Source organism: Hypanus sabinus, chromosome 6 (genome assembly GCF_030144855.1).
Source record: "Hypanus sabinus isolate sHypSab1 chromosome 6, sHypSab1.hap1, whole genome shotgun sequence".
NCBI lineage: Eukaryota > Metazoa > Chordata > Chondrichthyes > Myliobatiformes > Dasyatidae > Hypanus > Hypanus sabinus.
Genome location: NC_082711.1, coordinates 12,009,623 through 12,024,882, shown reverse-complemented (window position 1 = coordinate 12,024,882; position 15,260 = coordinate 12,009,623). Strand labels below are relative to the sequence as shown.

Genomic DNA, 15,260 nt, shown 5'->3' with positions numbered 1-15,260 from the left:
TAGCTAGAACATGAGAGAGGAAGTATTTAAAGATGATCTGAGGGACAAGTTGTTCATACAGAGGGTATTAAGTTAATGGAACAAGCTGACAGAGGAAGTGGTCGAGGCAAATGTTTAAAAAGTAATTTATCAAGATACTCGGATGAGAAAGGAATAGAGGGATATTAGCCAAATTCTGAAAAAATGGGATTAGCCTGGGTATCTCTATCAACATGAGCATGAATGAAGAGCTTGTTTCTATGCTGAGGCCACTTTGAACGTTCATTTTCCCACCACTGATACATAGTGGCTGAAATATGCGTGTCATCTGTAAAATTCTCAAATGTTATTCATGCGGTCTGTTCCAACTGAATCTTGTAATATATGCCTCCAAGAAGGTCAAGGGATAGCTTTCAATAGGTAACACCAAAACCATTCTGATTTGGAAATACATCTCCATTCTTCACTATCACTACATTGTCTTCTGATCCTTCAACTCCTTATGTTTCCATTTATTCACTTTGAGTAAACATTCTTTCCCAGAGGAATGGTGCTTCATTTAGCTGTACACATGTGTATGGTTGAATGACAGTAAATGTGAATTTGCCAAAAGAGCTATGGATACTGTAGAACACTCAAATTCCCCTTCCCCCCCAAAGAAGCAAATAAATGGCAAAATAATGCATTGAAGGACTATAAGGAAATGTGTGTTAGTAAGTGCAGGGTGATGGGCCATCAGGATCTGGTGTGTGGTGTTTTGGTCAGACTTATGTTACCAGGGGGTGAAAGCTCTGAGATGATGGATGTACCATTGGAAAAACTGACCACTGCTTTGTAATATAACCTTCAAGAGGCAGTGCCTCAAGAAGACACCATCTATCATTAAGGACTCCAGCATGAGTTTGAGGCCTGGAGTTTGGGCCGGGGGTCCAGACCAAAGGTTGCAGCATGAAGGTCAATAGGAAGTCCAAAGTCAAAGCCTGATGGCCAAAGCCCTAGGTTTGAGTCCAGTGGGGTTGTTGGACCGCAAGTCTGTGAGCCAAATGGAGGCTGGAGTGCCAGGGGATGGAAGACTGTCTGTGACTTTGTGACTGGGTGGATGGATGAGAGAAAGGAAAGGAGCATCATTGGTGGGAAGAGCTAGAAAAGATGGCACCAGAGGTTTCTGTAGGCCCAGGTGACCTCTACCAGTTGGGGAAGAGGTGGGGTCCTGTTGGAGTCCATGATCAACAACCACAATTCAAACTACAGATCTTTGTGACCAGTGGGTTCTCAGACTGGCTGTGCTGCCCAGCATTTCAGTGTCTCCAGGCATGGCCTGGAAGACCTGTGCCTTTGGGGAGCAGCTCTGTAGATGACAGTTCCTCGCCAATGTCACCGACTGAAGCATTGTGGGAGTCAGCAGGCAGTGTGTACTGCACTTGAGCAGTTCTCTCCGTCTCACTCCCTCTCCCTCGTGAGAGCCTGTCAGCCCTCGAGTCAGAGAACTCAGAGAAGTGATACAGAAGATGGTAACATTAGAACAGAGAGCTGCTCATATCCCGCTCCATTGTTGTAGGAGTGATTTCTCTCTCCCTCACTAGTGAGAGAGAGCCTGTCTGAGATAAAAGTGTTGAGTTATAGATTGTAATTTTTGATGACTCTAGGTCAAGATCTCTTTGGGGGCTTTTGCTATTGCTTGCATGTTGTGGGGGGAATGGGCAGGGTCAGTACAAGTGGGGGAAAGGGAAGTGCTAGGGTTGGTTTCTACTGCTGCTTGTACAATGGGAGAGGAGGGGCTTTGGGGGTCTGATGTTTTTGTCATTCTTTGGGTCTTTTGTTTTGTGAATGTCCACAAAGAGTAAGAAATTCAGAATGTATATATTCTCTGATAGTAAATTGAACCATTTGGTTTGCTGTTATTGTTTTGTTGCTGTAGTTCTGCTGAACACTATGGGCAATCTATGTGGGCATTGGAATGTACGGCAACACTTGCAGGCTGTCCCAGCACATCCTTAGGTTGTGTTGGTTGTTAAAACAAAGGGTGTATTTCACTGTATGTTTCAATGTACATGTGATGAATAAATGAATCTGAATCTGCCAACCATAACCTACTGACTTCTCCTATCTCCAATTGGAAGCAGAAATCTGAAGGTCCACACTCAATGATTCAGAAATAGCTTTTTCCCCTCTGCCATCATATTCCTGAAGAGTCCATGAACTTCACATCTTCATTCCTTTCCATTTGGCACTATTTACTTGTTTTATTATTTATAGTCACTTTATGTCTGTCACAAAACAACAAATTTCACATCATACTAGACAGAGATAATAAACCTGATTCAGATAACATATCTGGCTTGTCCCATTGTGACCTTGCTCTTCCTACTGCCAACATATTGCAGCTACCCCTTTATTGACAATTCACTGCTCCTTCCAAGTTCCAATTCAATTGTCATTCTACCACACACAAATACCCATGAATACAGCCAAACAAAACAGCTTTACTCTGGGGCAAGGTGCAAAACACAGTACCAACATTCATACACAGCACAAGACACAGGTAAGATAACAAGCACAAAGAGTTCCCAAACCCTTTCATATTTGAACAAAACACTTCCCAGATGAATTAACTTTGCAACACAGAGCCATGTTCACTCACTAACCTCCAGCATCAGAGCCTGTCCTGGCTGCAGCTCAAACACAGCTGGTCTGATTGCAAAAGGAGCGATGTCCAGGAAACCAGCTACTGCCACACTCTGCAGGTCAAAAAGACACAGATTGATCAGATCTTGTGTGGTTTCAGAGCAGTGCTTGGAACAAGAACACCAAACCTCTTAAACATACCCACCATCCAACACAATCTTGGCCAATTTATGATGGCCTCAACTGATTTTTCTAGTTCTCCATAGCCCTTAATTCCCCAATCTTTCAATCTCAATTGTAAATCACACTTTATTAGTTACACCTGATCACTAATGCAAAAATATAATCAGCCAATCAAGTGGCAGCCACTCATTGCATAAAAGCATGAAGCCATAGCCAAGTGGTTCAGTTGTTGTTCAGACCAAATATTGGAATGAGGAAAGAAATATGAGCCAAATGACTTTGACTGCAGAATGATTGTTGGTGCCAGATGAGGTGGTTTGAGTATCTCAGAATCTGCTGACCTCCTGGGATCTTCATGTACAACTGCCTCTAGTGTTCATAGAGAATGGGGCAAGAAACAAGAAAAAAAATCCAGTGAGTGGTAGATCTGTAGATGAAAATGTCACATTAATGAGAGAAGTCAGAAGAGAATGCCAGACTGATTCAAGCTGACAGGAAGGTAATGGTAAGTTAAATAATCACAAATTGCAACAGTAATGTGCAGAAGAGTATTTCTAAATGCACAAATCATCAAACTTTAAAGTGGATGGGCTACAGAGGAGAAGGTGATGAATGTGCACTCAGTGGCCACAATGTACCTAATAGTCTCTTCATCACCATCCTTGGGAGCAGGACTTCCAGAGATTCACCACTCTCTGAGAGAAGAAACACTATACATGTCAGTTTTAAATGATCAGGCCCTTAATTTTGTAGCAGTAATGCCTTATCCATGAGTATCCCACTAATGGAAACAGCTCAACATCCACTTTATCAAACCCCTTTAGAATTGTATATGTTTGATATTCCCTTTGTGTTTTTTTTTTTAAAAAAAAAACCTGCTTCTGACATCCTCCTTATACTTTTACCCAATCACCTTAAAATTATGGCCCCTTGTATTAGCCATTTCCACCTGGGAAAAGTCTTTGGCTGTCTGCTTGATCTTTCCCTCTCATGATCTTGTATACTTGTTTCCTCTCACCCTCTTCTCTTATCCTTCTTTGCTTCAAAGAGAAAAGCCCCAGCTTACTCTACCTATCCTCAGGTAGCACCCTGATAAATCTCCCCTGGGGCCTCTCTAATGCTTCCACATCCTTCCTATAATTAGGCAACCAAAACTGAACACAATACTCCAAGCATGATTTTGTCTTTATGATAAATGTCTTTATAGAGCTGTAACATTAACTCATGGCTCTTGAACCCAATCCCCTGACTAACAAAGGCCTACACACCATACACCAGAGTACATTCAGCCAGACTCATTCCACCAAGATGTAACACTGAGCATCATAGGAAGTCATTCCTACCTGTGGCCATCAAACTTTACAACTCCTCCCTCAGTGTGTCAGACACCCTGAGTCAATGGGCTGGTCCTGGACTTCTATTTCCACCTGGCATGATTAACTTATTATTATTTAATTATTTATGGTTTTATATTGCTAAATTTCTTCACTATTGTGGCTGTAATGAAACCCAATTTCCCTCAGGATCAATAAAGTATGTCTGTCTGTTCTTAACCACCCTATCAACATGAAATATGATATAAAGGTCTGGTCTTCTTACTCAAGACACACCCATGCAATATGGGGATAGTATACTGCAGGTTCAAACAAAACTTTTGGTTTAATGAATAGTTGTCTTTCCTGTGTGGGGCTGAATCACGAACCACCTACAGTAAGCACCTGAAAGTCCTAGAACCACACCAGCAATGATCCTGATCAAAGATTTTGAGGTCAGTTGGAAGGGTAGACACACTTACACACTCCAGCATACTGGAGGAGAACAACATGAACAGCACCACGACCACCACAATAAAGCAAAACCAATTCCGATGGATAGGTCACAAACAAAAGAAGGTATGCAGACAGTGGAAATCTGAGCAACACACACAAAATTCTGAAGGAGCTCAGCAGGCCTGGCAGGATCTATAGAAAAAAGTACAGTTGACATTTGGGGCTGTAACCCACCCTTTTTAGGCAAAGTGGATGAAATCGACGAGTTCTGCATGGGTGCAGGAAGCACCAATACAGTCATTTATGTAGCATAGGAAAAGTGCAGGATGGTCACCAGTGTAAGCTTGCAACGTGTACTATTCCATATAGCTGACAAACAGACAGGCATAGCTGGGATCCGTAATAGTGACATGAACAAGAAAAAATCTGCAGATTCTGGAAATTCAAGCAACACCCACAAAATGCTGGAGGAACTCAGCAGGCCAGGCAGCATCTATGGAAAAAAGTACAGTCAACATTCTCGGCCGAAACCCTTCAAGGAACACCTCACACACTCTTGATTTTTTCAAGGATTTCAAGTTCTCTGGCCCCCCTCATTTTACTTTTACTATGCACATCCAGTCCCTATACAACTCCATTCCCCACCAGGAAGGCTTCAAAGCTCTCCATTTCTTTCTGGACACCAGACCTAACCAGTTCCCCTCCACCACCACCCTCCTCTGCCTAGTAGAATTTGTCCTCACTCTAAATAATTTCTCCTTTGGGTCCTCCCGCTTCTGTCAAACAAAAGGGGTAGCCATGGGCATTCGCATGCATCTCAGCCATGCTTGCCTATTGTCTATGTTGCAAGCCTACAGTGATGACTGTATATATCCTACTCTATATCATCAGCTGCATTGGTGCTGCTCCCTGTACCCGTGCTGAACTTGTTGATTTCATCCACTTTGCCTAAAGGAAGGGTTTTGGCCCAAAACGTCGACTGTACTTTTTTCCATAGATGCAGCCTGGCCTGATGAGTTCCTCCAGCATTTTGTGTGTGTTGCTCTGATGGATAGGTAATGTTATTCAGATGCCTAACTCATATCTCGCCAGATCCTTTACTTCCTATTTAAGGAAGGTCATCAAGCCCCTGTTAGCTAAGGTAACACTTCAAAGATAACATCAAAATAAGCCTGATGAAATTCAACATTACTTCAAAAAACTAAGAAGGCATTGCACTCGATTGATACATCTGAAATCCGTTCAGGAGGGAATGAACTCCGCTGTGTCGCAGAGAACAAGCAGCAGTTGTGAAAGGAGAGGCTGAACAACCAAAAGACCCAAGCAATAACCATAGCCACCACTTACTCTTGCACCAGAATATGTGGATCCTGGATCAGCCACTCCACGCATCAATAGCCAACCCTTTGGGAGAACATAATGCTTGACTCGAGTGATCATGTTACCTCTGCTACTAGGGAATGTAACTAAGGTCTATCACTTGTGAAAGAAACTTATTAAAGATTTCCCCTCATCTAACTTTGTTCACTCAGATATTGGAGAATTCTTACCCTGAAGTTTGTTGTTGGCCACATTCTCTTGGGCATTATACAGAAATAGCCAGAGCTGTACCCTTCATTTTTGCACTGGAATTCTGTGAACTTCACTCCTCCCACCAAGCAGTATCCACAGTCTAAAGTACCAGGTACTGGACATGAAAGAGGACAAACAGAAAGTTACTCTTCATAATATTACCAAATTTCAAAAGGCATGATTGCACTTTAATTCTTATAGCATCTGGTGTTTATTTAGAGCTTTTTTATCCATGAGTTCTCTTTGAATTCAAAGATCAAAGCAAATTTATTATCAAAGTGTGTATACGTCAATGTATACTAACTTGAGATTAGTTTTCTTGCAGGTACTTACAGGAATATAAAGAAATAAAATAAAATTTAGGAAACAACTATATACAAATACTAGAAACATCCAATGTGCAAAAAAAGACAAATAGTGCAAATAAAAAAATAAATAACAGTGAGAACATGAGTTGTGGAGTCCTTGAAAATGAGTCTGTAGTTTGTGGAATCAGTTCTGTTTTGGGGTGAGTGAAATTATCCATGTGGGATGGGGACCCTGATGGTTGAAGTTGTTCCTGAACCTGGTGATGAGGAATCTAAGGTCCCTGTACCTCCTGCCTAATGGTGGTAGTGAGAAGAGAGAATGGCCTGGATGGTGGGGAACCTTTAAGATAGTATTTATACTAGTTCCCCATTTCCCACAAACTTGCTACCTTTGAGTCCACAAGGTCAAAGTCAGAATTGAGTCTGCAGCCAGAGAACACAATGTCTGTGCTGGCCTTGATGTAAGTTAAACTAAGGGTAACTCTCCATGTTCAATTGTCTGTCTCTATGCCTCTCTACTACCACTTTTGCATCTCCTTCCACTACCAGCTCTAATAGCCTGTTCTAGGCAACTGCTATTCTGTGTAAAAAACTTACACCACACACCTCCTTTCAACTTTCCCCCTTATTTATGTATTATTATTTTTTTTCTCTTCTACATCATGTATTGCATTGAACTGCTGCTGCTAAGTTAACAAATTTCACACCACATGCCAGTGCTAATAAACCTGATTTTGATTCTGATTCTGACCTTAAAGTGATGCATTTACTTAGTGATATAGCGTGGAACAGGTCCTTCCATCCCTTTAAGCTGCATCGCCAGCAACTCCCGACTTAACCCTAGCCTAATTATGGGACAATTTACAATGACCAATTAACCTACTAACCTGTATGCCTTTGGATTGTGGTTGGAAATCTGTGCACTCCATGGGAGAATGTACAAACTCCTTACAGTAGATGCTGTTAATGAACTCTGAACTTGCATCATGCTATCCACTACACTACCATCATGCTTATGGCACTCTAGTATATAACAATTCTGCCCTGGGAAAATATATAACCATATAACAATTACAGCACAGAAACAGGCCATCTCGGCCCTTCTAGACCATGCCGAACACTTACTCTCACCTAGTCCCACCGACCTGCACTCAGCCCATAACCCTCCATTCCTTTCCTGTCCATATACCTATCCAATTTTTTTCTAAATGACAAAATCGAACCTGCCTCTACCACTTCTACTGGAAGCTCGTTCCACACAGCTACCATTCTCTGAGTAAAGAAGTTCCCCCTCGTGTTACCCCCTAAACTTTTGCCCCTTAACTCTCAACTCATGTCCTCTTGTTTGAATCTCCCCTACTCTCAATGGAAAAAGCCTATCCACGTCAACTCTATCTATCCTGCTCATAATTTTAAATACCTTTATCAAGTCCCCCCTCAACCTTTTACGCTCCAAAGAATAAAAATCTAACTTGTTCAACCTTGTTCAACATGTTCAAATAATTCTGATCTTCTACCCTATTCACATCTCTCATAATTTTATAAACTTCTGACAGGTCTCCCTCTTAATTGCTCTTACGGTCTGTGTGCTTACTGAAGGAGTTTGCGTCCAAAGTTCCTTTGTTGTCAGAATCCCCTATACTTCCCACCCAGTTGTGAACTCGATTCAGGGAGTCTGCAGTTTATGTTCCGTGTGTTTTTTTTAATTTACTTCTTTTTTTACCATTTGCATGATTTTATTGGGGTGCTTCAGCATTGAACGAACTCTGCAGCCATCAGCACAGCACTGAGGCCTAACATCAATATAGCGCTGATGATTCACTTTTGGAGACTCTACACTTCATGTTACTTTTTACTTTTTATTCTTCGCATGGTTTGTTCCTTTCTTCACGCATTGGATGTTTGATGGTCTTGTGTGGGATTTTTCTTTGTATGGGTTCTATTCTGCCTACAAGAAAATGAAACTAAAGGTTGTATATTATACACATACTTTGATAATAAATACATTTTGAAATTTCAACTTTGAACCATCCCTTCTTCAGAAGAAGTAACCTGCGCACATGTTAGTATAGGAGGTGGTCTTCGGGCTTCAATAGGAATCACAAGTGGATATGGCGTCTGTGTCTCCACCAAAAGAAAGTCTTCATATTCAGCCGGGGAGTCAGGAGCAAATCGAACTGTGTATTGGCAGCTCATGCCTGGAGCAACAATCCCACCTTCTCCTGGGAACCTACCTGTATGATAAAACAGAGTTAGCAAAGCCATTAGATTACTAGTTAGTAAGCCAGACACCTCAGGGTACCACGGAAGCATAGTTGTTTAAGCGATACCATTACAGCTCAGGGCATTGGTGTTTGGAGCACAATTCTGGCGTCTTCTGCAAGCATGTTTGTTTGTATGTGTGCGGTGGATTTCCTCCTTATGATCTGGTTTCCTCCCACATTCCTTAGTCATGTTGGTTAGTAGGTCATTATAAATTGTCCTGTGATTAGACTAGGAATCAGAGGGTTGCTGGGTGGCACAATTCAATGGGCCTGAAGGGCCTGTTCTGTGCGGTAACTCTAGATAAATAAATAAACCAAAAGTTCATTATCATTATGGTCCCTGTAGAATTTAAATTCAGTTAATAATCCAAAATTTTAATAATAATGGCCAGAAAAAAAATACCTGATTTTTGTAAAAAACCTATCTGGTTCACTAATGTCCTTCTGGGAAGATTTGTGAAAAGGACTGCCCGGGTAAGCAAAGCAGAAGGGCATAGATTTAAGCTGAGAGGGAAGAGATTTAATAGGAACCCAAGGGACAACTTTAACACCTCACTAGATGGTGTTCAGTATACAGAAGGAGCTGCCAAAGGAAATGTTGAGGCAGATACATCAACATTTAAAAGGAAGCTAGACAGATATATTTTTTTAAAATGTATTCATTTACAGGATGTAGATGTTGCCAGCTAAGCCGGCATTTATTGCCCATCCCTAGTTGCCCTTGAGAAGGTGGTGATGTGCTGCCTTCTTGAACTGCTGCAGTCCTGAGGCATAGGTGCACCCTCAGTATATGAATAGGAAAGGTTTAGAGTGATATGAGCCAAATGTGGAAGCTTAGATGGATATCTTAATCAGCACCAATTTCTCTATGGAGTATAGGTGACTCCAAACCCATCTGTGTGGTTGACTTAAACATCCTCTGAGGAGGCCATGTGGGCAGTGAGAGTGATCACTGTGGAAAGCAGGAAGGAGTGGGGAGGGGAAGATGTGACTGGTGGTGGTATCCTATTGTAGATGGTGGAAATGATGAAGGATGATATGCTGAATGTGGAGTTGGTGGATATTCAGCTCCTGGAGGTCAGGCTAATATTCACGTGCACCTCCTTAAACTTGTCTGCTGCATTTGGTGCTGTGATCAGTATACATCAGTGAGATAAAGCATAGTCTGGGCGAATGTTTTGGAGAACACCTGCCCTTTGTGCACAGTGTTCTGATGTCCCGGTTGTATGCCATTTCAACTCCCCTTCCCATTCCTTCATGAACACGTCTACTCAGCCTTCTTACTTCATATTCCACCTAGGTAGTCTACAACCCAGAGTCTGAACCAGCTTTACTATCACTGACATATGTTATGAAATTTGTTCTTTTGCATCAGCAGTACGGTATGTACATTAAAAATTACTATGAATTACAATAAGAAATACTTATATCTTTAAAAGTTAAATAAGTGCAAAAAGAGAGAAAAAATAACAGAACAAATGCCACACCTCCTCCTTCACTACCATTCAGGACCCCAAACAGTTCTGTGAAGCGAGGCAAAACTTCAACTGTGAGTCTGTTGAGGTCATCTACTGTATCCGGTGAATATACAGTAGGTGAGACCCAACGTAGATTGGGAGACCACTTCACTGAGTACCTACTTGCCTGAAAAAGTGGGATCTCCCAGTGGCCACTCATTTTAATTCTATTTCCCACTCCCATTTCGACATGTCAATGTGTGGTCTCCTCTACTGCTGCAATGATGCCACACTCAGGTTGGAGGAGCAACACCTTATATTCTGCCTGGGTAGCCTCCAACCTGATGGTATGAACATCAATTTCTCGAACTTCCAGTAACTGTCCCCCCAACCCCTCTCCTTCACCAATCCCCATTTCTATTTTTCTTTCTCACCTTATCTCCTAACCTGCCCATCACCTCTGTCTGGTGCTCCTCTCGCTTTCCTTTCTTCCATGGCCTTCTGTCTTCTCCTGTCAGTTTCCCCTTCTCCAGCCCTGTATCTCTTTCACCAGTCAACTTCCCAGTTCTTTACTTCACCCCTCCCCCCTCCCAGTTTCACCCATCACCTCCTATCCCCCCCTCCCCCCCACCTTCTTACTCTGACTCCTCATCTTATTTCTGCAGTCCTGATGAAGGGTCTTGGCCAAAACGTCGACTGTTTAATCTTTTCCACAGACACTGCCTGACCCCTGCTGAGTTTCTCCAGCATTTTGTGTGTGCTGCAGAAATGTTGAGGTAGTGTTCCTAGGGTGGTCCACTGTCTGTTCAGAAACCTGATGAAAAATCTGTTCCTAAGATATTGCATGTGTCATTGGGTTCATGCTTGCAATGACAAGAGGGTATATCCTGGGTGATGGGGGTCCTTAATGATGGATTTTTGAGGCATTACCTTTTGAAGATGTCTCGATGCTGGGGAGACCATGAAAATCAACATCTCTGAGTAACCTGTACCAACTGAGCACCTTTCACTTTCCTTCTGATCCAAGCAGGTTCTCCCAATCCCTACCACTAGTCCCCTCCCACCATCACCCAGCTTTACTTCTCTGCCCATCATCACTGCCTTACCTAGCTTAACTACCATCCTTCCATACTTGTCAGATTCCAGCCTCGTCAGCATTGCTATCTCCCTTTATCACCTTCCAACCTCGATCTCTTCAGCCCCTACTCACCCGTCCCATGTGGCTCCATATTCTCCTTTCCCTCTGTCCATATCTACCTCTTCCCTATCATTAACTACCCACCATCTCCTAATTACATCCTCCTCCCCTCTCCTAGCTGGCTCCTCACCAGGTTCCATCTCCCCCCCTCACCAAATTATATTGGCGATCTCCACTCTATGTGATCTAGGGCAAATTTTATGAAGATAAGTTGAGCAAGCTAAGGCTTTTCTCTTTGGAGATGAGAGGCAACCTGATAGAGGTGTACAGAATGATAAGAGGCATAGATAGAGTCCCCAGGGCAGAAATGGATAATACGAGGGGGTACAATTTTAAGGTGATTGGAGGAAGGTATAGGCCAAAGGGTCTGTAATGTGCTGTAGATTTCTATGATTCTATAAAACCATAAGACCATAAGAAAAAGGAGCAGAATTAGGCCATTTGGCCCATCAAATCTGCTCTGCCATTTCATCATGGCTGATCCAATTTTCCTCTCAGCCCCAATCTCCTGCCTTCTCCCCATATCCCTCATACCCTGACCAATCAAGAATCTGTCAACCTCTGCCTTAAAAATACATAAAGACTTGGCCTCCACAGCTGCCTGTGGCAAAGAATTTCACAGATTCACCACTCTCTGGCTAAACTAGTTCCTCCTCGTCTCCATTCTAAAAGGATGCCCATCTATTCTGAGGGTGTATCCACTCATCTTAGACTCTCCCATCATAGGAAACATCCTCTCCACATCCACTCGAGCAAGATATTTCACTATTTAATAGGTTTCAATGAGGTCACCACTCATTCTGAATTCCAGTGAATACAGGCCCAGAGCCATCAAACACTCTTCATAGGACAAGCTATTCAATCCTGGAATCATTTTTATGAACCTCCTTCGAACCCTCTTCAGTGTCAGCACATCCTTTCTAAGATAAGGGGCCCAAAACTGTTCACGATACTCCAAAGGAGGCCTCACCAGTGCTTTACAAAGTCTCAACATTACATCCTTGCTTTTATATTCTAGTCATTTTGAAATGAATGCAAACATTGCATTTGCCTTCCTCACCAGACTCAACTTGCAAATTAGCCTTTAGGGAATCCTGCACAAGGACACCCAGGACCCTTTGCACCTCAGTTTTTTGTATTTTCTCTTCACTTAGAGAATAGTCTACCCTTTCATTCTTTCTACCAAAGTGCATGACCATACACTTCCCCTCACCACATTGCATCTGTCACTTCTTTGCCCACTCTTCTAATCTGTCTAGGTTCTTCTGTAGCCTTTCTACTTCCTCAAAACTAGCTGCCCCTCTACCTATCTTCATATCATCTGCAAACTTCGCAACAAAGCCATCAATTCCATCATCCTAATCATTGACATATAACGTAAAAGAATCGATCCCAACACCGATCCCTGTGGAACACCACTAGTCACTGGCAGCCAATCAGAAAAGGCTCTCTTTATTCCCACTCTTTGCCTCCTGCCAATCAGTCATTGCTTTATCCATGCTACAGTCTTTCCTGTAACACCATGGACTTGCAACCTGATGCACCATCAATAACTCACTCTGAGACGTAAGGCGAGATATCGGCTTTTATTGACTGAAGAAGTGAGTGACCATCATATTACATCCTGGAGAATGAGGCAGAGGATCAGACCTCGATCGCCTTTATACAGGGGTCTGTGGGAGGAGCCACAGGAGCAGTCAGCAGGGGGCATGTCCAGACAGGCACATAGTTCACCACATTCACCCCCCCCCCCCTTTGTTTGAAAGAGTCCCCATGTGGCGAAGTTTCTTACAGGTCAAGTCTATCAGGTGGTCGAATCTGTCGCTGCGATCTACGTAGCACTGGCTGTGATTGCACCGATGCCGGCGACATTGGTGATTGCACAGGAGACGGAGGTTGTGCTGGTTCCAGCTCATGCATGTGCGAGGCACCTGGTATATAAGTGTCATGAGGAGTCCATGTAGGGCCTGGTGAGCGCGGTGTCACCTCGGGTACAGGGTTCATAGTTACCGGAGAGTGTTCAGGGTAGTGGTCTGCTGCACCTGCGGGCGCCAGGTCACGGATGGAGACCGTGTCCTCCCGCCCACGTAAGGATACGGGGGGTTCGCATGCAGAAGGTGAACCCTCTCGACCAGCGGGGAGTATTTATTGCTCCTCACATGTTTCCGGAGCAGCACTGGCCCCGGGGACGTCAGCCAAACTGGTAGAGTGACAGACTTCCTGGGAAAAGAGAATAGGAGTTCGGGAGGGGGGGGGCCACCATCCGACCACCTGGGCCCTCGAAGGGCTTGTCCTTGGCTCAATGATCCCCTCCCTGAGCAGCCACTGAACCTCTGACTGAATGAAGGCCCTGTCCCCCGCACTGTACCGCCTGCTTTTAGTTGCCACCGGTTTACAGTCGGGGTCAGGTTGGCGAACAGCGGCGGGGGAGGGACCTTGAGAGTGGAGAGACTGCAAGTGGTGTCGGTAGCGCAGCTGTCGTATTGGATGGGACGTGTGGGCCCGTGTGTGTGTGGTCAGTCGGGATGAAGTCCCACAGAACTGAGGATTCCGGACAGTGTGGTGGGAGGGGCCCGTCATATACCATAGTCACACTTTCAAGATGGCTCTGGAAGTCCAGCCCCAATAGCACAGGTGCGCACAGATTAGGCATGACCAGTAGCGCAAAGTTCCGATATTCTGAGCCTTGCACCACCAATGTTGCTACACAACCCGCCCGGATGTCTGTGGAATGCGACCCAGAAGCCAAATGGATCGTCTGACTAACTGGCCGTGTTGCGAGTCCGCAGCGTTGCACTGTGTCCGGGTGAATGAAACTCTTAGTGCTGCCCGTGTCAAACAGGCATCTAGTCCTGTGCCCCTAGCCACCCGGATGTCCATCATGGACCTTGCAAGCTGGTGTGGGGCGTTTTTGTTGAGGGTTACAGTGGCCAGAGTTGAATCGCCGTCTTGGTGCCCGGTAAGCATCGGAGGGTCGGGGGCGGGGCATGCTGACGCCGACAAAGATGGCCGCCAACATCCGGGGTACCCGGTAAGCATTGGAGGGTCGGGGGCGGGGCGTGCTGACGCCGACAAAGATGGCCGCTCACATCCGGGGTACCCGGTAAGCATCGGAGGGTCGGGGCGGGGCATGCTGACGCCGACAAAGATGGCCGCCCACATCCGGGGTACCCGGTAAGCATCCGAGGATCGGGGCGGGGCATGCTGACACCGACAAAGATGGCCGCTCACATCCGGGCATGCAAGATGGCGGCTCCCACGTTTCACCCGCAGCGCTGCACTCCGCTCGCAGTTTAGACTTACAGACCTTGGCAAAATGGCCCCGCTTTCCGCAGCTGGAGCAGGTCGTTTCTCGCGCTGGACAGCGTTTAAGAGGGTGCTTTTTGTGGCCACAGAAATAACAAAGCACGGGCTTCTGACTGGCTGCCGCTGTGGTCGGGTTCGGGGAGCTCGTGGAATCGCGACTGGCAGCGGCAATTTCGCTCGCGGGAGCCGGCGGTGGCGGGGTCTGAGGCGTCCACGGAACCAGCGGGGAATCGTGCGACTGGACAGCGTCGGCGTAGTGCAGCGCAGCTTCCAGAGCGTTGGCCGTCTCGATCGCCGAGCGTAAGGTAAAGTCGGAGTGTTCCAGCAGTCGCTGGCGCATGTACACTGACCTCAGTCCCGTCACAAAGGCTTCTCGCACCAGCAGCTCCGCATGCTGTTCTGCCATGAGCGTCTTGCAGTCACAAGCTCGGACGAGTGTCTGTAGTGCTCGGAGAAACTCGGCACTCGATTCTCCAGGCCGCTGTCGCCAGGTAGCTAAACGATGTCTTGCGTAGACGGTGTTCACCGGCTGCAGATACTGTCTTTTGAGGGCTTCCAGTGCCCCTTTGTAGGTCGGCAGGTCCCGGATAATGGAATAA

At 45.0% G+C, this 15,260-nt stretch overlaps 1 protein-coding gene across 8 annotated transcripts in view; it reads right to left on the bottom strand.

Annotated features, from left to right (window-relative positions):
* dlec1 (DLEC1 cilia and flagella associated protein) overlaps positions 1 to 15,260 on the bottom strand; it is a 209,625-nt gene that overhangs the window by 132,105 nt on the left and 62,260 nt on the right. For all 8 annotated transcript variants that reach the window (XR_009512561.1, XM_059971719.1, XM_059971722.1 and 5 more), the window contains 3 exons: positions 8,497 to 8,670; positions 6,107 to 6,243; positions 2,625 to 2,717 (listed from right to left, as the gene is read on the bottom strand). Coding sequence is in view for 7 of the 8 variants with exons in the window: in XM_059971719.1 (XP_059827702.1) it covers positions 2,625 to 2,717; positions 6,107 to 6,243; positions 8,497 to 8,670 (404 nt within the window). In the remaining variant the exon portion in view is untranslated. The remainder of the gene's footprint in view (positions 1 to 2,624; positions 2,718 to 6,106; positions 6,244 to 8,496; positions 8,671 to 15,260) is intronic.